Raw genomic sequence first — 20,412 nt, 5'->3', positions numbered from 1 at the left:
TCCTAAATGTTATGAGTCTACAATGCAATCGTTTGACTGCGCTAGTGCATTGTTGTTATAGCGGACATCCACATTGAGATGTTAAAGTGACAGCTGTTGCACAAAAGAATCCTTTGACTAATATTCATTGCATATTGCGGGCTCGCTGATATTAATCAGCGTCTCTTTGTTTTCCACATTAAAACTATTTCTAAGATTTATTTCTAGATCTACGTTGGGAAGATTTCCAAAGTGACATTCGTCATCCCCTCTCGTACTAATATTATCAACGTGGCTGACACTATATAAAGCTGGTTTACAGCTTGTCGCAGAATATAAGTCGATGTATACATCTGAAACAAGCTGAACTTCCTTTAGCTTATCACAATCATTGGCTATGTCCCTGTCGACTTCACTTTGCAATATTCAAGCTCCGTCTCGTTTTTTCGGCTACTATAAGTAAGTCCCTCAGTTACATCTCCTGCATACAGCGTAATCAGCCTCCCATAGGTTCCATCTCGCGCCATATGAGTGGTATAGTCGTCCCAGGAAGCGACCTCATCATCTGCCAAATGATCCAAAAGAGGGAAGCCATCGCTATCGTACGGATTACTTTTTAAGGATGATACTATTTTATTCATGATACTCATGGTTTCAGGAGATCTTAAAATGCCAAGTATTTTTGCCTGGTGCGTTAGTGCAGCAAGTTGGCAATTGAAATCTCCAGGAGGATTGTTAACCAATTTAAAACCCTGGTTTTTAATAGCCTTTGCATAATCGTCTCTTCTCATAGGTATGTAATACTTTTTCTGGTGGTAAATTTTTTATTTTTAGACAGCTTAGCGTATTTTTATTTCTGTTTTTCGCGCTCTAGTGTAAGGCTTGTGACATCGTCCACAGAGACCCATTTCCACTCTTCCTTTCCTGAAAGCGGTGAGGTGTATGAAACCCTATAGGTATGCAATTTAACCTTTCGTTTCACGATACAACCCTCCGTCACATGCCGTTTATTCGATGGTTTCCCTCTAAAACGTATATAATTTTTTTCTCCGATGCTGTAAGCTGAGGGAAGATTCAAGCGAAGTCGTGCAAAGTATATCTCGAATGGTGTTTTGTAAGCTATCACTCCCTGGGGGTCGTTATTTAGAATTCTATGATAAAGGGGGAGCTGTTTCGCCCAGTTAACACCGTCTTGACCCATTTTTGAAGGTCTTATTCCATCTTGGATCTTAGTGTCTTGTGACAACGTTCTACCTTGCCTTGTGATTGGAATGGCGCGGGCGACTGTAAATCAATTTTATATTCATGTGATAGTTGAGTGTTTCCAGGGCTTTCTTGAACTCCCCTCCTTGGTCGCACTGGATTATTTCTGGCGATCCATGCTCTATATAAATACATCCCAGTTCACTTGTAATTACCTGGCTTGATTTACTTTCCAGAGGACAAAGCTAAAGGAAACGGCTGAAAACATCAATCGCTGTTAGAGCGTATCTATAAAAATGTCTATTCATCTCTGCTCATATCCATCATACCTATCTGGTGCCTAACATGAACGTCTCAGGCTCTAATAAGTTTCAGCTTCGCCTTATGTAGAAACATGGCATTTCTGTGATAATGACTTTTGTCCGTGTTTAGAATAGTTTTTATTTTCGCTCTACTTACTCCAAAAAGTTGTCCTTCAGAGAGAAAGCCAACTTCCCCGCACCAGGGGAAATCATTACTTTGTTAACCTCTGATGATTTTAACATTCGACGCCCCTCGTAATATAGCGCTTTACCTACATGGTCTTTTTTAACTGATATCCTTCCGCCGGGTCTCCAGTATTGCACAGCAGCTGCACGAATTGCTCTCGTCCGTTCTTTCACTGGTGGTTGCGCCTTGCCCACAACAAGGTCGAGCAGGGCTTCATAGACATCGTCTGCTAAAACATAGGATTTTACGTTCCCTTCGGAGTTTTCACGATCTTCATGGGTCACAGACCTATCTCACAATAATGCTAGGGTTCGTGAAATGTTTTTCAGTCGGATCCGCACTTATTACTATTTTTATTATAACCAATCAAAACTTCGTTGCTATAAGAACTCAATCTTTTGTGTTACTGACCCTAAGCAATTGTTTTGCCGGCTGTAGTTTGATGCCAATTGTTCATTAGTATAACGGTTTGCAACGAAGGCTTGTCGACTTCTGTTTAACAAATAAAAAGACGCTGATTGATATCCGCGAATCCGCGATGTTATACGAAAACTGGTCAGAGGACTTTTTGGTGCAACAGCTATCACTTTTACATCTCAAGGTGGCTATAACAACAATGCACTGGTCGAGTCAAACGATTGCATTAAAGGCTTATTACATTTAGGACTAAATGATATTAAATTCACGACTTTTTATTTCATTTAGGACCAAATGTTATTACATTTAGGACAATTACGTTTAGGCCCTCAACAGCATCCACATCCCAATAACCCACAGGCACAAGGAGTTTGAAAGCCGCAGGGAACTTCACAGACATCACAAGGAGGCTCTGGGATCCCACAACCGCACCCCTGACAACAGCAGCCGCAAGTTTGAGGGCAACCACAAGATTGTGGGTAGCCGCAAGTTTGAAGGCAGCCACAAGATTGTGGGCATCCGCAACAGCACTGCTGTACGCTAGGGCAGGGGCAATGATGAGTGATATGATGCACGTGATGCACACAGCAATCGTGATGCACGCAACATTCGTGATCATGTTCGTGGTGATGGCAAACGTCTTGATGACAACAATTACAGCAGCATGGCTGACAACAACAACATGGCTGGCAGCAACAACCACAAGACTGGCAACCGCAGCAAGGCTGACAACAGCAGCAAGGCTGGCAACAGCAGCAACAACAACAATTTTTGTCCTTGTTGTTTGTAGCTCCTCCATTCTTATTATCATTATTTGATCCACAGCAGCAACCACACCCACAATTATTAGTGTCAGCCGTCTGGTCTTTGTCCTCTACGGCTGTCTGTTTCTGCTGATCACTTGGTGGTGGTGTCTGCTGGTTTAGTGGCTGATCATTTGGAGAGAAACTTTGACGTGGCTGATTTTTGACTGGTGGCATGAGTTTCGATGGAAATGAATATTGTTGTGTGGTTTTGTAACTTTGAGCTTGAACGATCTGTTTGGCTGGTAAAGACGAGGCTGAGTTAACATTTTGATGTTGTGGGATCTTTACTAGAGGAGGTCCAACTCGTAATCTTGGTGCTCTAAAATCTCGATTTCCACTGGAAGATGAGCGGCGTCGTTGATTATTTCCATATATTGGATTTGGAGCAGCAAGAATGTCGGTTATCATAATGGTACTCAGAACGGCCCAAGTCGACAAAGACAGAAATGCCATTGGAAACGTTATGAAAACAATCGTGTGAAAACAGGGATGTGTCTGTCGATTAAATCAAATAGAAGAGGCGTGTTCAATTGTATTACCTCATAAATAGAACAACCCGTGGCGTCAAAGCCATTGAGATATCTGTCAACCTGTCTAAATTTATTGTTAAAGAATCAGAAACTGTCAACTTCGGAGGCCTGAAACACGGCGAGTAGCTTATATTGTTCAGTAGCTATCGTTACAGGTAGCCATGCATATATTTTAAATTCTTATCTTGGTCCTTACCCCTCAGATAGATAAACCGATGGGAGTGAACAACAGGCTGAAATTATTTACTGCAGTCTGAAAAAAATGTGCTGACCAATAACACAATCCAAACCGTTATTAGATATCCTATGATGCATGAGCAGGTATTTCGTTTTGGTTTTATGAATTCTTATTGTCTAAGTGATCTCCCTTGCATAAATCATAACCTAAGCTATCAATTCATCCATATCACAATAGCTGTGTATAGTTAACAGGATCTAGTATACTATCATATAGAATACTAGATACTGCCATAGTATATATATTATATAAAGAAAAGTACATGAAATAAATCAGGGAGCATCCTGTTGAAAATGCTTCCATAAAGTAATACCTTTATACAGGAGATAACTAGATGAGCCAACTGATTTCATGATTTGAGTTGATAAACTATGTTCCCACGCACAAGATTACGAATTAGTCATAGGTCATTATAGGATGATCGCTGTACATTTGATGGTGCTGAGTATATAGAGTTTAGATTTAAGATACTTAGGCTACTAAGTGAAATTTTTTTGCAGTTTTTTTTAGGTTTCCTCAACATGGCATCAAATAATTTGGACTGAAAGTGGCAAAAGAAGCATTCCTTAACGTTGCTTACCCCATTTACGGGACACAGTGAGCTCGGCGTTATGAGCTCTCCAGAGAGAAAGATAAAGTGTTCAGTCTTAGCCTTTTTAATGTGTTGTTCTTGCCTTGACGCTCCACTCTCGAAGTAAACATGCAACGAAGTAAAGTTGTATACTATTAGAGAGAACTTTAAATCACTCTCTCTGGTTGTGTTTTGACCGGAAATTTAGGTTCCATACATTTATGAGTTGAGCCAGGAAACGTTTATTTAATTGCTGCCAAAAACTTTTTCTGTCTCCAATTTTTTGATCGACCATGGTGGAATAATCCGGAGAGATTATTTACTCTAACATTCTGAGCTTATTCTGCCTAGCAACCATAATTTCCAAAACCGTGGTAACAATCAGGTGGGGCTGACACATAGTTTGCCCTTTCAGTTAGGGCTATCGTTGAATTTGTGGTGGATAAATGACAACCCACTCTTACACTGAGCTGAAACACCTGAAAATTTAATTTGTTACGTCTCATTCACCAAGGAAACCTGACTCAAGGAAAGACAACCCCAAAAACCCATTTTCAATATACCAGTTTAGTAGGCGGAGCCTTGCCGACACATTTGACTAGCTTAAAATTATGATATTTCAAACCTTAAGATGAAAAAAGAACTGTGTTTTGGTTTTTAAAAGAAACATTTCGGAAAGCTGTTTCTGGTGATGCGTTGTCTCTCTTTTTAGAAGATAGTTGCTTTTTCTCAAATTGCATTTCTGGCCGGATCAATGAATGTCTTTCATGTATAGTACTTATTTGTATTTGAACAATTCTTACCTTACACAGTGTGTCAGCTCACTAATCAAATATTAACAAATAAATGGCTAGAATGCGAGTCACAAGTCAACTCTTTGCCTCAGAGACAAACTTGCTCCAAAGTTTGAGATGTTGCTTTTACACCATGAAACACGAATTGTTTTTTACTTTTTCCTTCTAATAGTACATTCAGATTTCGCACAAAAACCCAGCGCATTGTTGGAAGGACTTGACATCACTGACATAGAGAACAAAATTAAGACTAAACACTGTTCAAACCATGACCTTAAATACCAACGTATTCCTCACAGTTTTTCGTCTTTCTCCAACTGCCTCTCTAAACAAGGAATGGTATTTCGAGGAGGACCCTGTGATGTCATGCCAGCAACATCATGCGGAGGTTTTAACTGTGCCTCTGGGATTGGATTTCCTATTTCTACAGTTTGCTGTAAGTAATTAGTTTTTGGTGATATCATAAACACTGACCTACCTGTGTACATATGAAAAACATGGGGTCACCAAATTGCCTGATCTTGCGAAAAGTGTAAGGAAGTCGGACATGGTGTCACATTCTACTCTTGTTAAGTTTGAATTTCAGCACGTTTTCGAAAAAGTAACAAAAGGCTTCCTATCAAAATATTCTCCCCTTAAAAAATTGTTAGGTTATGTTATCCGTGACCGTAAATAAATGTTTCCACATCTTGTACAGGTTCTTGGCTAGGTTGCAGGAAAGCGACTCAATCCAGTCGAGAAATCGATACTGCTAAGCGGTTTGACATCACAAGCCTACCAGCACACCCTTTTGCACTTCCTTGGAAAACACCCACAAAGCTCTACAATCACAAACGCAAGCGTAAACACAAATACTCAAAAACGAAAAAATACCATCACCAGTCTACCGAAAGAGGCCCCAACATAGACGTTGAATTGAAGCTGAACGATGAGCCAAAACACAAAACACAAGACGAAGTTGTGCTCGGTCAACCATTAGATCACAGACCTTGGTTTCCTTACATGTACAGACCAATTCAACCGCTTCACATGCAGTATCATCCCCACTTCTCTCCACATTATCTGCATTATCCCACGAGGTTCTATCTTCCATCCTATTGGCGGTTCCAAGGATATTTTCCTGATTTTGTGAACTTGAAATCTCCCTGGACAATGAATCCGTCAGATATGTCAAATGCCCATCATTATCCTGAGTATCAGTATGGAGATGTGCAGTTCTTCCAGTCCAATCATCTTTTCAGGTATAATCGACCACCTTTTAGAGATTTCAACGATTTCAGCTCTAACCTCCAACTTTTAGACAAAGCGGAAAGACTTCATGATCACTTGAAGCACAGCAAAAACAAAATTAGGAGTCACAACGAGCGTGATGGACTACGTGAAGAGGACAGGAAGATGGTCGATAACTCAGAAGACTCCAAGGGAACTGTCAAATGGGGCAACTATAAACTAAGGGGAACTGAACACGAAGAAGAACCTACTCCTATTGTCGCAGAAGACCAAGGCATGTTGCATTTCGATCCGACAGAAAAGGAAGATTTAGATACCAATTATCCTGAGTACAAAAGCGATTTCAACACAGTGCGCTTCTGGCCTTCTGTGAAGAAGAGGCGAGGGCAACTTAACGCCCATGTAACATTCCACGAATCATTAAAAAAGGAAATGGCGTATTAAAGGACTTCAACTCAGCTAACTAGGGATTTAATTTGTATGTTATATCCACTTTCAAGGAGAAAAGGAAGCGGAAAGAAAGGAAAGACACAGGGCTGACCTACTCAGTCCCAAAGAACGTTCTGCAGTAGGAGCTGTGGGAACTGTAATACTAAAATCTGATCCGGAAATCATCGCCAATGCGATACGTACCAATGCTTGAACTTCATAAAGGTAAAAAAGGAAAGGAAATTTGCCATATAATAAAATAAAGATTCAGGTTATATCACAGAGGGAAAGTGTCGGCCTACATATCTAAGTTAAGAGAATTGAAGTAAACATGGGAGGATATCTAAGAATTAAATGCAGCTGATGTCGATATTCGTGAAAATTCTAAATGAGGGATTGGCATCGATCCAATTATTTGGAAGTGCCTTGACTTAAACATAGTCTCATCAATAATGGCGAACAGATGAAAAGAACATATCTTGTAAAAGTATTTTAACCGCCGAACAAATCCTTTACCATTGCTACAGGTCTGCCCTTTGAATATTAAAGCTGTAATTAGGCCCAGGCAGATAGTCTGTCTGATCTCCTAAGAATGATAAGATATAAATTATTTAGGTTTTAAGTGGAGCCATGAAGCTTACGCTACTTATTGCTAAGACACTTCAACACCATTTTGAATAATGATATGCAGGGCTTGTGGCATACGATTTCTAAAGTAGAACAGCAAGCATATCAAGGTTCCCATAAGTTAAAAAGTGATGTCTCTCGTGTGCAAGTTTGCTGTGTCAAGTTAACAACGCTCCTGCTTGGTTTGCATGGGCCTTACTAATTATCTAAGTGTTTAATTAATACATAACATAACTCCGTGTAAAGTGAAGTACACTTTAATTCCATATTTAGGATTTTGCATGGACCGTATTACTTTGATTCTTGCAAAAAATAAATGTAATGCTATCATAAGTACTGAGGTCTACTGTGTATACACCTAGTCTCGGAAGTTCTCTACGATTACTTTCAAAGAGCGTCCGGGATCATTTTTTCGCAGTGCATGCTGTTTCATAAGCCTCATTCTGTCTTTAAGAGACTTAAAACGGTTTTTTAGTACAAAGACGGTGGGCGAATGTAGTTTGAGGTTTCTTGAGGAGTCACGGGCTGTACTACTGGTTGATAGGGTCCGCAAGGTACCTTGGGTGCCAGTGGTTGGTTGACTACCTTTGGGGCTTGCAGAGCCAGAACTGCCTCCGCTAGGGCTGGTCGGCTGTGTCTTAACTTCTTTTGTTTCCTTTGTAGGCTGTTTCCCGCCGGTGGGTGCTTCGGTCGGCTTACCTCCTTCTTTGCCACTTTCTTCCTTTGCTAATGAAAAACAAAACTTCTTCAACTTTTGATAAAGTTAGCTTTATGTTTCTAAGCTTTCTGTGGTATAATGCCTTATGAGTGAAAATATGTGAAACAGCCGAATATGTGTAAAAATTTTAACTCCTTTTCAAGCTTAGCGAATCAAAAGAGAGCAGCGGTATTTCGTTGACTGCTCAACATATTGTTTCTTGAATTAATTAAATTCATTTCACATCCCAAATTTAACCATAGTAAAGATACCCAAATAAGTACACGAATAACACTTACGACAGCAGCAACCACATCCAGCAGGGAACCATGGGTAGGGTTGACTATACGGACCACCTCCTGGAAGAGGATAGCCACATCCTTCCACCCAGCCGTATTCTGGCCACCACGGGTCGGGGACCGTAGGCCAACCTACACCTCCGCATGGGTAGGATACCTCTGGTGGGGGAAAACCGTATGGGCAGAAATCAAAGCAGCGCTTTGAAGTATAACCAGATCGTCGGGCTCTGGGCTTTTGAGGAGAGAAATGACACAAGGCTCTTCCTTTCCTTTCCTTAATCCTTCTCGGGTTATTGAGTTTCAGATGATAATGTCTTATCTTGCCTGCCGGCGCGCTTAACTCATCATGTGTAGCGTCTTCTCTTTTTCTATCGCGGTGGACGCCTTCGCAAGTGTCTGTTTCAAAAAGTATCAGGCGAAGAGAAACAATGAGCAGAATCTTTAAGAAACTCATCTTCTCTTCTTCTTAGATACCCCTGATATCACAAAGAAACTATGACATAAAGTCAATATACCCTTGAAGACTTGATACATGACATCATTTATGTATCTTGCAAAATAAACAACTTATCAGCGTTATGCCCTCTAATCTCCATGGGGTAGTTTAAGGTTGTCCGAGTAAGTGCTTCAGGTTGAATGACAAAAAAATCACAAACAACACTTGGCGACGATAGTTTTCTCCTTGCATCAGAATGAAGTCGTAAGATGAAAATTTTTGTAGTGAGTGCTGAAATGCTTCCTTCTTCAATGGTGCATATGACAGGAACGCCCTCTGTTTTTCTTTACAAATCAATTGGAAGAACAAAGACGGCATACTTGTCCTTGAAAACCATTATACGCTTCAGTAGATACGAATGTGGCCATTAACGTTAGAGGACATCATCATAGTTAAAAGCTTTTCATAAGCTATTACCCCCTTGATGCTCGTGGACTGACGTTTCATTAATCTAACAATTGCACCCCTTATTACTATATAGCTTTGGTTTCTTTCTCGTAAGTAGTTGTTTGAACCAGAATTATATGGCATTGAATATGCAGATGGCACATGCAAACCTTTAAGCACTCAGAATAGATGATTTAGGTAAAAGATAAAATATCTTTACTGATATCTTAAAATTTCTTTTCAAATTTGCTTTAAAAGAGAACCTATTCAAAACGGCGCCAGTTGAAAACACAAATTAGAGCGATTTTTAATCTAGGGTCGAAATTAAGCCTGTAATGTTTTGTCTTCCCTTTACTTCGCCCGTATCCTCGGAGACCCAGCGGCTGTGAGTCGATTTCAAGTCAGGACGGAAGAGCCCCTGAGGACATTGTCTTACAAGACTAGTTCCAAACGGTCGCAGTCGTTCTGGCATTTGATTGGTGCCAGAAAATATTTGTGTTTTTCTGCCCAATCAGAGTGAAGTATGCTTTAGAGTCCTTTCATGTGTTTTAACATGGAGCTGTACAAGAAGCTCAGTTACTCGCCTTGTTTGTTTGGGCCGTGCGATGAAGCTCTGCTCGAGGTGAAAAGTTTCAGTCTCAGAACACAATGTAAGAGAAATCGATCAGATTGTCCGCGAAAATATTATCAGAAATTATACTGAATACTTTCGTAGGTATCACAGGAGAACGTATTTAAAAGTTTGCGAGGTTCGTATAAAACGTAATGGTTGCAGGCGTTAATATGCCCCTTTAAACGTTAGACAAGATGTAAGCTTAAATCGCTGTAGATTTCTCGTATAATTTGCTGCCACTTAAACTTTGTTAACCCCGTGAAGTCATTTCGTCGCACGGGCCACGCAGGTATGTCAAGCAACTGGCGCTTACGCTTACGGAGCTTTCGTTGCGCGCCAAAATATAACCCCTTCACTGTAGTAAAGTCTTTCATGAAATGGCCAAGATTGCAGAGAACGTTAAGTTCGTGGACGACCTCCAGGAGGCGCTCAGAGAAATCTTAGCTGTGTTTCCAGTTAGCGAATTAAAATTTGAACAAAAACTTACTATTGAGAACATTGTGGGAGAGATGTTTTCGGACAATTACCGAAGGGAGAAATACGAGAAATCTAGAGCGATTTAAGCTTTCATCTCGTCTAACGTTTAGCTTTATTATTCAGATTGTTGGGTCGGTTTTACTTTGAGTTCTTATTGGCTATAAAAGGTATTTCCTCTCTTCTTATCGGCCGTTTTGACTGCTCTAGTTTTGGTTTTACGACATTCAATCGAAAAGCGCTAAATATGAATATCTATGGAATATGTTACATAGAGGTGTGTGGATACGAATTTTGATGTTCTGTTATTATAAAAAAAAAACCAACTTCAAAAGCGGAAAGAGGAGATAATCCACAGATCAGATGAGCTTCCGTTAAAAAATAAAGATAAATTCAGCCTCCTCATCGTAGGTAAGGCCCGTCAAACAAAAACACAAAAATGTTTTCAGTTGCCATAAAGGATGTGGAGTATAGAAAAGGCATTTCAAAGCGTATGATAAAGATATCAAGTGTCTGAAACATAACAGACTCCAGTATTGCTCAATTTTTGATTTGATAATGAGGGATCTGTTCATTATAGTTTGTCCTGTTAGTCTACATTTTATACTTATTGAGAAATTATTGTCTCTGGAACTTAGCATAGGATCCTGGTGGCTGATTCTCGGCTGAAGGAGACACTCCCAACATGAATAACGTGAAAATAAGCTACTTTTATTAAGAGTGTACAGTTTACACGAGGTTACGCTCTACTAAAGCATTTTTGCAGCACTATTACTCTCTTTAACACGTTTCACATAACTGTGGATATTGTATCAAATTTTTTACAACACTGGTAACTTAATCAGTGGATATTTCAAGACTTTCCATGAAATGCTCCAGTGCCATTTCTTTCCATGGAACGCACCTGGTCTCAACTGAAATTTTGCGTTTTTAGTCAAAGGAATATAGCGAGAGCAGTTCGAAACGTTGTCTAGAATCTATTTTATATAACTGAAGGAAACTTGACGTTCTCATCTTGGGTTAAAAATTGCAATATATATAAAATGGCATTATCCTTTATGGACTTGTGTCCTTGGTGGTACCTTCTCACGTATTTAAACCAGCATTTTAGGCTTTTGATTCCCCGTTTTAGCTGGTTTCCCTTTCATGACTGGTTTAGTTGGTCCCTTTGGTCTCCATAGGAATAAACTTCCAACAACCTTGTCTAACGGGCAGTCCGGGCACGTTTGCTGAGCTTGCTGAGGAACTTGCCAGTTCCCATACGTTCCCTGGTAAGGATCTTGATCTACCGATTGCTGTCCCCATCCATATCCATTCCCCCATCCATATCCATTTCCCCATCCATATCCGTAATTAGGGGTAGTACCGTAAGCGATATCCTGTCGTCGTTGAAGCTTTTTGCCTTGTCTCATATTATATGGACCCTTCAAATTCACTTGATTTCCAATAAAGGGATTGAAAAGTGGTGGAGCCCCTCTGTGTCGTGGTTTCCCGTTGGATGAAACATCGTCGTTAAATTGTGGACAATCATTGCCTTCCCCACCACCTTGGCCACAACCTAGTGAGAGGTCAGTGAGCGAGATGAATGTAATTGAACTTGATAATTATGTTCAACGAAGTTACACTAATGGCTAGTCAGCAGTCGCGTTGCTTTCCGGACATATGAGGTTAAATGGAGAATTTTGCGTTTGTATTTGTCAAATGTTATTCGATATAAGAACGAAATATCTCCCCTTCAATTATCGTAAAGAATGGAAATAGATACTAAGTTTAAAGAGTAAAAACGATCTTTGAATTGACTTACAACGCCAGCCGTAGTTATTACAGCCACATGAACAACCAGGAACTCTCCAGGGACCTCCAAACCCACAATTATTACATCCAAATGGACTTCCGTGTCCAGCCCAACCGCGGTGAAAATGCGGTCCATACTCAGGGTACAGAGGACCCGGGCCCCAACCCCATGGACGAGAGCAGTCTAATAGTGTGTCTTCGAGACCAAATGGACAGCCTTGAAAGCATCTTTTATTATTACGGACCTTCCTGGGATTTTTGAAGTGTTGTTTCCTGTGGTCGTCTATTTTTGGTTGTTTCTCTAGGTCGGAGGCTTGAGACGATTTACTTGATCCCAATATTTGGTCGTTGTCAAGTGATGAGTCTCTTTGCATTCTAATGTGAAATGCTTGAGAGTCATCAAGGGCCATAGTAAAACCAAGTAGGCAAAGAAAAATGTTTAAATGAGCAATTCCGAAACCCGACATATTGACGACTAATTCGATAGCTATCGAAAGTCTTGGATTTCTATTAGCTAAGAGTCTTAACCAAAACGGTATCTTTGAGGTCAGACTTTCAAAATTAAAATTATGAAAGGAATTTTCTACTTTCAGCCATCCACTCATTAACAATGCAAAACATAAATAAGTCGAATTCAAAATATAGTGTAAACACCTCAGATCTACCATATCTAGGCTCAACTTTAGGTATCACTTTTCACAGATTCAATTTGCGCAGCCTTGGAAGTTAAATTTTTATAATTTTCAACTTTCCGTCGAGTGAAGAACGTTTGGTAGCAACAGTTTGTGAACCAAAGTAGAACAATAAGTTGCTTGTGGTCTCACTATGACCACCTTTGCGGGAAAAGCCTCGACACGCCTACAAACGACAAGTGTTAATTATTTAATTTCACCTGACATAAAAAAAAAAAACAGATCATCTAGTGAAGTGGAGATTTCCCCGATCGAATTGTTATAGTTTAAATGTTATCTGTGTTGTAGATTTCACCCAAAAGCATTTGTGACGAATAAAAACAACAACACAGAATTTTTACGTTTCATTTCATTCGACAATCTTCCAATGAAGCTAGGTGAACGTAAACAAATACCAGACACAACAATTATATAATTTCCCCTGCTCTTTGATCTCTAGCAAAATTTACGATAATATGGTCATTGCATTTTGTTTCAGTCGTGGACGTTTTATTCATCTAAGCACCGTCGTTTGATTTACGTTTTGTTCATTCGACAATTTTCCACTGAAGCTAGGAAAATATAAACAAATACATTACACAGCAATTATACAATTTCCTCTGCTCTTTGACCTCGGGCAAAATTTACAATAAAGTGGTCATTGCATTCTTTTTCAGTTGTGGACGTTTTTTTCCATCTAAACACCGTCGTTTGATCAATGTTTTCCCCGTCCCCTCAATCTGATGTCTTTCTTTCCTGATCAGGCAATATTTATTATTATGTGGTCAGCATCTTTCTCCTTTTGTTGCGTCGGCTTTTTGTCAGGCTCCGTAGCATCGGATGCTTTGTTGTTTGGTTCCCCGCAACCTGTAAAACAAACAATTGCCATGTCATAAGTTGGTGCTATGTTAATGCGTTTATTGTTCTTATGTTTGTTTCTCTTCGAAAAAGGCTCAATCAGGTTCTGAGTGAGCCGACAAGTTTTCAAAAAAAAAAAGAAATAGACTAGCAGTTCAACCTTTTCAATGACGCTTGTGTGAAATTGTTTTTTCATGAAAAAGGGTGCATTTTTATAAAGTAGACTAATGATGTATTGCAGTGACTATTAGGTAAATTGCGCCGTATAACTACATACTTTGGTGTTTATAACTCGGATAATGTGGTTTTATCAACTGAGTTGAAACTGTGAGTTAGCCACCGTAACGAGTTACTAAAGCTGAATTTTCAATGGAGGGTTAGCCCTTCGTCATCACCCAAACGATGTCCAGTGTCGGCGCTAATCTTAAAACTGAAAACTTGGATAGCCAGCAGGTCGTCTCAGGCCGTTCAAAGTTATCTTTTTTGAACTTACAACACCACCCTTGTTGCATGCACGGACTGGCACCAAGCTGAGGTCCCACTTGAACATTATCATTTAACCTTTCTTTCCAACTCCAGCCATAAACATCATGTTGTAGATAACCATCATAAGCATCCTGAAGCCAAGCCCATTCATCTCCAACGTCAAAAGGTGGACCCTCTGCCGGAAGATTAGGAGGCACAGGTGAACCAGCCAGAGGCGCGTCATTCCAATGGATCTGCGTCGTAAGGAATCCGTCTGGGCAACTAAAGCCTTGAGGAATCCCACAGAAACAACGTCTTTGCTCTTTTGGACCGGTTGCGCTTTCTTCTTTCCCGCTCTTTCTTTTAAAATATTGACGTCTGTAGCCAGGTTCAATTGGTCTTACTTCCTGCCTTTTAGAATTGATGTAGCTCTCGAAATCCACACTCTCAGTTTCGATTTTTCTTTTGGCTTCACCTTGCCTCAAGGGATGAATTGTTTTTCCCGAAGATGTGAGAAACGAAGCAAAGAGAAGAAGTAATAGAAACGTAATCCTTTCCATTGTTTATTTTGTGCTTCGCGGCCGGGGTTTGCTTTCTAATGTTGAAGTGTCCTCGCATGAAGCAGACAACCACAGACAACCACAGAAGCAGAAAAAAACAACAACAATCCAAGTGGCTAACGCTCAAATAAAGGACACTGAGAGATTATTAGCGAATGGTTTTTATTAAATTCTTCATGTACGTACTTTTTATCTTACAACTTTTGGAAAAAGGATTTGCAATTTCAATTTAGAAATTCCTAAGAGAGAAGTACATAGCTCAGCGGTGAAAGTTTCGCGGGATCAACAACGGAGAAGGAATGTATCTTCGTGTTCGGCCATCTCCTGTGAGAACAATTAAGAATACAAAATTGACCAAGGAAGCTTGAATTGTCATGCATTGTAAAGGATAAGTAATTCTTCAAGCTAAATGTTACTATTAATGTAGTTTTCTCCAGTAAGAGGCAGTCATGTTCAGGTTCGTTAGCGTCAATGAAATGAAATAACGGGAATGTTCCTTAGCCTGAAAGCCACGGTATAATGAATTTTAATCGCAAATAGCTATTTTATTACACTGTCATTTATCATTCAAATTTTTTCATTTTACACTCACGAAGACATCATTCTAGCAGCTAAGTTAAATGCCAAAACATTTGAAATGTTCATAGTATTTTTCACTTACTCAACCAAACGTGCTGAACACCCCCTTCGTTAAACAGCCGCGGGAAACGTCGACCACCCGGACGAAAAACCCCACCATGGAATTTACCGCATTCACATCCACCATAACCACCACAACATCCACCACATCCGACGCACTCATCACATCCACACCCGGAGTCAAATCCGTCCCCACCAAAGCCTGCATCACAGCTGCCACAATTTGAGCTGCATAGCCCGTGTGAACCAGCGTAATCCCACGGTGAAATCCATCCAGGAGGACAGTCGTATGGATGAGATCGTTTTCGAGGACTTTTAATTGGCTTCCATACCTTTTCTGGGACTCTTCCGTCGTTTAATCTCTCCGCCTGTTTTTTTACAGTCTTATATTGCAAACCCTTGACATCTGAATCAACACTCAGTACTTCCTCTTCATATCCTCTATTATCGATATAACTGCTTTGTTCTGTGGACTCCATTCTTCCTTCGTAGTGCGGTAGACCCGTGCCTTCCTCTCTACCATGCGAAAACGTCGCCTTGACAACTAACAAAACTAACGACGGTGCTAAAACAGATAAAGCTTTCATGACGAGAAGAAAAGAATTCTTCACCTCTCTACTCGAGATAAATGAATTGAAATCACAGAATCTCAAGATTTACAAGCAGGTGCCGCTTTCATGCCGTAATAATACCGTCCATTAATTTTCATTGACAAATAGATTTTAGCGATTTCATTCAAGCTGGAAAAATGACATATCTAGTAAACAAATTTCTGGACGAAAACACTTATTTTGGTGTCAATTCAATACAAAACTAGGTTTATGGTGTTTTGATATAAAGACAAAAATAAGCAATAAGGTATATCCGTTTTTCTTAAGAGTATGGGCGTGGTGCAATTTTCTGGTACCTTGATTGTCATGTTATACCTTTGTATGTCACCTGCTAGCCGACGACCGACGTTACTGCTCTGACGTGCGAGCATGCTAATGACGATTTTACAGCCTGACTGTTAAGTAATTTTAAAAATTCAAAATATTGCAAATGAAGCTCAAGGCGTAATAAATTCTTTTCATATTTTGATTAAAAGGCTGTGACTGAGATAGGTACAGTATCGTGGAAGGATATGACCGTACTTTTTGCTCCACTTCAGCACTGTATGATAGTTTATCTAATTTTACCCCACCATTATTGTAATTTGTTTAAATCGCATTCCTTTGTAACAATTAACAAATCTAAACCACTGACTGTTGCAAGTAAGGGGAGTTCTGATTTGCACCGCCATCATGGTACGTAAGCCGTTTAAGACTATACTGAAGCGACACCGGAAATCGCTAATTGATTATTGTCCAATTTTCTTATTTAAATATAAATTTTTCAAGTTATCAACATTTTTCGGTCGCTTTTAGCACAATACTTCTTTTAGACTCTATTGGTAGATACGAAGTGATCATTTACTGTGACCATACTGGTGTGCACTCGTATAATAATTATTTCAACAATTTCTTTTTACTATGACAAGAATATTGAAATACAAAAAAAGTGGATGTCCACAAGTCTTCTAGGAGTGATTGTAATCAATCCAAATAACAAAACCTTTTACCTGCCTTTTCTCCGAAAAAATTTAATTGCGAGAGCTCCTAAAATAGTAAAGTGTAAGAATGCAAAACATCAAACTTGAGTGTGCTCGACCCCAGAGATTTATACCCACCAAGTGGAATACGTTCAAAGAAAAAGAAACTGAAATACAGGTAGAATGTACGCGCAAATTACAATTAGTTATAATATTATATTCCTCGTGATCATCGGTTTGACAACGTCAGTGGTCAGACTGCGCTCTTGATTGCCCTTTATTTCCATTTCATACGACAAGCTATAGTGTCAATAAACAATCAGAGATAGCAATACTTGTTTGCATTCAGGACAGAAAAGTTTATCGATCTGGCCATCTCCCATCATGATCTTCTTATACGCCAGTGATCCTGGTCTCAAGTAGCGTGTGTCAACTGTGGAAGACCTTACAAATTCGACTAGAAACAAAGTAAATGAGGAAAAACAGAAAATAAATAAATCAGCTCCATTTTATTCGTAATTTCATACAAATATTTTACACGGCCTCGGGGATCAAACCAGGCTGTAAGAGTCCAGTCCAAATCTTTTTACAAAATGCACTTTCTTCGTATTTACAATTGTTTTTTTTTCGTTGCATGTTAGTAGTTATTTTGATTTACTAGGTGTCTCATGGACGGCCGGGCTTGTCTTTCCTGACGTATCTTGGCTTGGCTGCTGGAAAAACGGTGGGACTGTCTCTTTCTGGCTTCGGCTTTTCCCCTTCCGACTCCTTACCGTTCTTGCAACCTGATGAAAATCGGAAATTAAAGGTTGCAAGTGATAAAAGCACCGGTCACTTGGCTTTTAACAGAAAATTGCCCCATACCCGAAAAAAATTTATCACTGAAATAGTACTAGCTGAGGGCAGCCAAGACGAGTGTATTAATTGTGATTTGTGTGTCTGTAGTCGGTTAGTTACTGCACCATCAATTATATTATGTGTTCAGTATCAAATTTTCAATTGAAATTTCCGCTTGACTGTATCATAGAAGTGGAACTAAGTGGAAATACGAGGTAGAGCGGAGATAGTTTCTGTGTTTAGAGTAACGTCGCGTCAACTAGTTAACAGTTCTTAACCATCATAATAAAAGTTCTCTCTGGATACTTTCTCTCTGTACCGCAAAATATATCGAATTTGACATATTCCTGTTTTCTCTCCCCAGACGGTTGTTATTTCGTTTGTTTCTTCGTTACTTTTATGTTGAAAAAGGTGTTTTATTTTGACCATCGCATGTTTCCTTTAGCCAGTTAATCATAAATTGAACCCGTTATTTCTCTGGATTATTGTCTTAATGACCCTTATGCCTCAGTACAAACTAACTCTTAATTAAGTTATGTATTTCTTATCTATCATCGATCATTTCCTGCAAAATAAAAAAGCATTACTTACAGCACATCACTATCGGTGGATGTCGACAGCCCCCTCCCCAGCCAAAGCCACCGCAACCACCGCAACCACCGCAACCACCGCAACCACCGCAACCACCGCAACCACCGCAACCCCCGCACCCGCCACACCCTCCACACCCAAATCCACCTCCATATCCTCCATATAAGGGGTAGCCTCCCCAACCAGGATGAGGTATCATGTCATAAACCCCACCAAGGCCACCACAGCCGCCGAAGCCTCCGCATCCTAGACCAGGCCAACCGCCACCAACACATCCACCACAAGGAATGGTGTAAGGTCCGCTGCAGCCAATCACTTCATATGCGTGCGCTGGTCCACAAGGCAATGGACACATACATCTCCTCCTGACCTTCTTCATTCTGTTGATGGCAGGCTCAAATGGGGTTATCTCTATTTTGCCAGCGGGACCGGCGAAATTCAAAGAAAACGGCTCGGGTGTTTTCATCTGCTGAGATGGGTCTTGAGGCCTTCCTGGCTGCATTGCAGTGATAGTGAAAGGTTGTTGGATTCCCAACGTGTTTTGCATTTGCAGTTCTTTAGAGTCTGGCTCGTTTTTATTCTTTGGACGGTCACTTTTTAGCAAGGATTTGTCTTCTTTTTTATCTTGGCCTTCTTTGTCTTCAGTTTCTAAGTCACCTCCACTGAAATCACCACTTCTTTCGTCATCTTGGAGCTCCGCATTATCACTTCTCTTCTGCCTCATTCTTGGTTCCTCAGTGGTACTTCCGTCTTCCTCGTCTTCATCATCACCATCCACGACAGACGTCTCCAACTCATCTTCGCCAGAGGATTTACTGTCGGAAATGGAAGCACCTTCGCCCTCGTGTTCTTTGACGGGTTTGCCTGGTGTCAAGTCCAACAGGGATAGTGAAACAATAATTAGTAGAATAAGTTTCATGTTTACTTTCTTCTGTCTTGAAGTGAAAAATTTTGTTTTGCAAATTCTTTTTTTGTGTTGTGTCACTATTTCAAATTTCCTAGAGCACGTAATGTTATGTCATTGTAATATTTGTTCAAATGGCGTGAAGTGTCACCTGCAAAGCTCTATCAATTACTCGATCTTAGACCTGTTCGTCGTGTAATTAAAAGATTGTTCATGTTTGCGATATCTTCATGGAAAAAAAGCTCTTTTATTGGTGGTACTGTATATATTTGTGCAGAAACCGTCTTCTTCAGGGTTAGCCGATCGTAAAAATCAACCAACTCCTACCTCTGTGTTGTTTGTTCTACCAATTGTTTCAGAGATTAAATGTTCATTAACTCTTTTAAGTTTGCTCATAGAAACGGTTAGTTTCTTTCGGCCGCATTTATCATGAACCTTGATTGCAAAGAATGCTCAATGCAAACAGCTTTAGATTGTTCACAGTACCATCCTGGTTCATTAAATGAGTTATTATATGAAAGATAAATATTGGATCTCTCCCTCCACCAGAATAAGCTTTCTCCGGTGTTTCCACAAAAGAGAAAATTAATTTCTTTGAATAATAAATTGCCCTGAGGAATATGGCTCCTCACAGGAAAATGACCAATATATTTGATGCGCTTCACAGGAGCGACAAAGACGCTCTATTGGTTGAGTGGGTAATCAATTGGCGATGATGGCCGAATAAAAAAAGCTGCTCAGGTTAATGTCCCTTAAACATGTAAAGAATGGTAATGTTCCTAAGTGAATTGATCATCGTGAAGTTATAACAATTCCAAAGTGATATTTTGAATCACAGAGTAAAGCCCACAAGTTATTTAAGTTATCCAAGTGTAAAGTTTTAGCGCAATTATCCTTTTTTTGTTCTCTACTTAAGAACCTTTAGACTAACGTGTCAATCATTTATTACAAAGTCCGCCCTAATAAAAGGACCAGACTTATTTAAACTGATCCGCACGTATTTGAAAAGCCACCATACTAGTGGATGGAGCAGTTGAGGAAAGCTTAAATTAAAACAGCGGACAAATTTAGTTTTTATTGCATACGAAACGGACACAGACAAAATAAACTACCTTCCACAAAAGTTTTTTAATCTACAAAAGAATCGCTTATAAGCTATTTTGACAGTAGCCAGCCATAACGAATTAATAATTTATTCAAAACAGATCAAAAATTCCCTTGGTTAACAAAACAAGTAGTGCTGT

At 39.8% G+C, this 20,412-nt stretch overlaps 7 protein-coding genes across 8 annotated transcripts; 1 reads left to right on the top strand and 6 right to left on the bottom strand.

Moving 5' to 3' along the window:
* Window positions 1-2,347: 2,347 nt before the first annotated feature.
* LOC113672980 (uncharacterized) lies at window positions 2,348-3,686 on the bottom strand. The gene is made up of 2 exons (XM_089195926.1): window positions 3,621-3,686; window positions 2,348-3,389 (listed from the first exon to the last, which is right to left on the bottom strand). The coding sequence occupies exon 2, from the start codon at window positions 2,897-2,899 to the stop codon at window positions 2,369-2,371; it is 531 nt and encodes a 176-aa protein (XP_089052052.1). The 5' UTR covers window positions 2,900-3,389; window positions 3,621-3,686; the 3' UTR covers window positions 2,348-2,368.
* Window positions 3,687-5,102: 1,416 nt separating this feature from the next.
* On the top strand, window positions 5,103-7,643 carry LOC113672953 (uncharacterized). The gene is made up of 2 exons (XM_089195278.1): window positions 5,103-5,463; window positions 5,725-7,643. The coding sequence occupies exons 1-2, from the start codon at window positions 5,145-5,147 to the stop codon at window positions 6,699-6,701; spliced, it is 1,296 nt and encodes a 431-aa protein (XP_089051404.1). The 5' UTR covers window positions 5,103-5,144; the 3' UTR covers window positions 6,702-7,643.
* Window positions 7,555-9,063, bottom strand: LOC113672954 (uncharacterized). Its single transcript, XM_027189296.2, has 2 exons — window positions 8,310-9,063; window positions 7,555-8,039 (listed from the first exon to the last, which is right to left on the bottom strand). The coding sequence occupies exons 1-2, from the start codon at window positions 8,761-8,763 to the stop codon at window positions 7,672-7,674; spliced, it is 822 nt and encodes a 273-aa protein (XP_027045097.2). The 5' UTR covers window positions 8,764-9,063; the 3' UTR covers window positions 7,555-7,671.
* A 1,906-nt stretch (window positions 9,064-10,969) lies between these two features.
* On the bottom strand, window positions 10,970-12,655 carry LOC113672999 (uncharacterized). Its single transcript, XM_027189347.2, has 2 exons — window positions 12,084-12,655; window positions 10,970-11,837 (listed from the first exon to the last, which is right to left on the bottom strand). The coding sequence occupies exons 1-2, from the start codon at window positions 12,538-12,540 to the stop codon at window positions 11,374-11,376; spliced, it is 921 nt and encodes a 306-aa protein (XP_027045148.2). The 5' UTR covers window positions 12,541-12,655; the 3' UTR covers window positions 10,970-11,373.
* Window positions 12,656-13,096: 441 nt separating this feature from the next.
* Window positions 13,097-14,719, bottom strand: LOC113672983 (uncharacterized). Of its 2 annotated transcripts, none has more exons than XR_016183027.1 (2): window positions 13,880-14,719; window positions 13,097-13,611 (listed from the first exon to the last, which is right to left on the bottom strand). XR_016183027.1 is itself a non-coding variant. In XM_089194239.1 (2 exons), exons 1-2 carry the CDS (start codon window positions 14,625-14,627, stop codon window positions 13,505-13,507), a joined length of 639 nt encoding a protein of 212 aa, XP_089050365.1. In that variant the 5' UTR covers window positions 14,628-14,719; the 3' UTR covers window positions 13,097-13,504. The 2 variants fall into 2 exon arrangements, 1 of the variants encoding a protein (XP_089050365.1); XM_089194239.1 differs by having other exon boundaries at window positions 14,096-14,719.
* A 53-nt stretch (window positions 14,720-14,772) lies between these two features.
* LOC113672974 (uncharacterized) lies at window positions 14,773-16,128 on the bottom strand. The gene is made up of 2 exons (XM_027189324.2): window positions 15,289-16,128; window positions 14,773-14,951 (listed from the first exon to the last, which is right to left on the bottom strand). The coding sequence occupies exons 1-2, from the start codon at window positions 15,851-15,853 to the stop codon at window positions 14,887-14,889; spliced, it is 630 nt and encodes a 209-aa protein (XP_027045125.2). The 5' UTR covers window positions 15,854-16,128; the 3' UTR covers window positions 14,773-14,886.
* Window positions 16,129-17,326: 1,198 nt separating this feature from the next.
* LOC113672997 (uncharacterized) lies at window positions 17,327-19,664 on the bottom strand. Its single transcript, XM_027189344.2, has 2 exons — window positions 18,265-19,664; window positions 17,327-17,621 (listed from the first exon to the last, which is right to left on the bottom strand). Exons 1-2 carry the CDS (start codon window positions 19,181-19,183, stop codon window positions 17,503-17,505), a joined length of 1,038 nt encoding a protein of 345 aa, XP_027045145.2. The 5' UTR covers window positions 19,184-19,664; the 3' UTR covers window positions 17,327-17,502.
* Between the last annotated feature and the right edge of the window lie 748 nt (window positions 19,665-20,412).

This window comes from Pocillopora damicornis, chromosome 2 (assembly GCF_964200805.1).
Source record: "Pocillopora damicornis chromosome 2, jaPocDami1.2, whole genome shotgun sequence".
Lineage (NCBI taxonomy): Eukaryota > Metazoa > Cnidaria > Anthozoa > Scleractinia > Pocilloporidae > Pocillopora > Pocillopora damicornis.
This window is presented reverse-complemented; position numbering and strand designations above follow the sequence as displayed.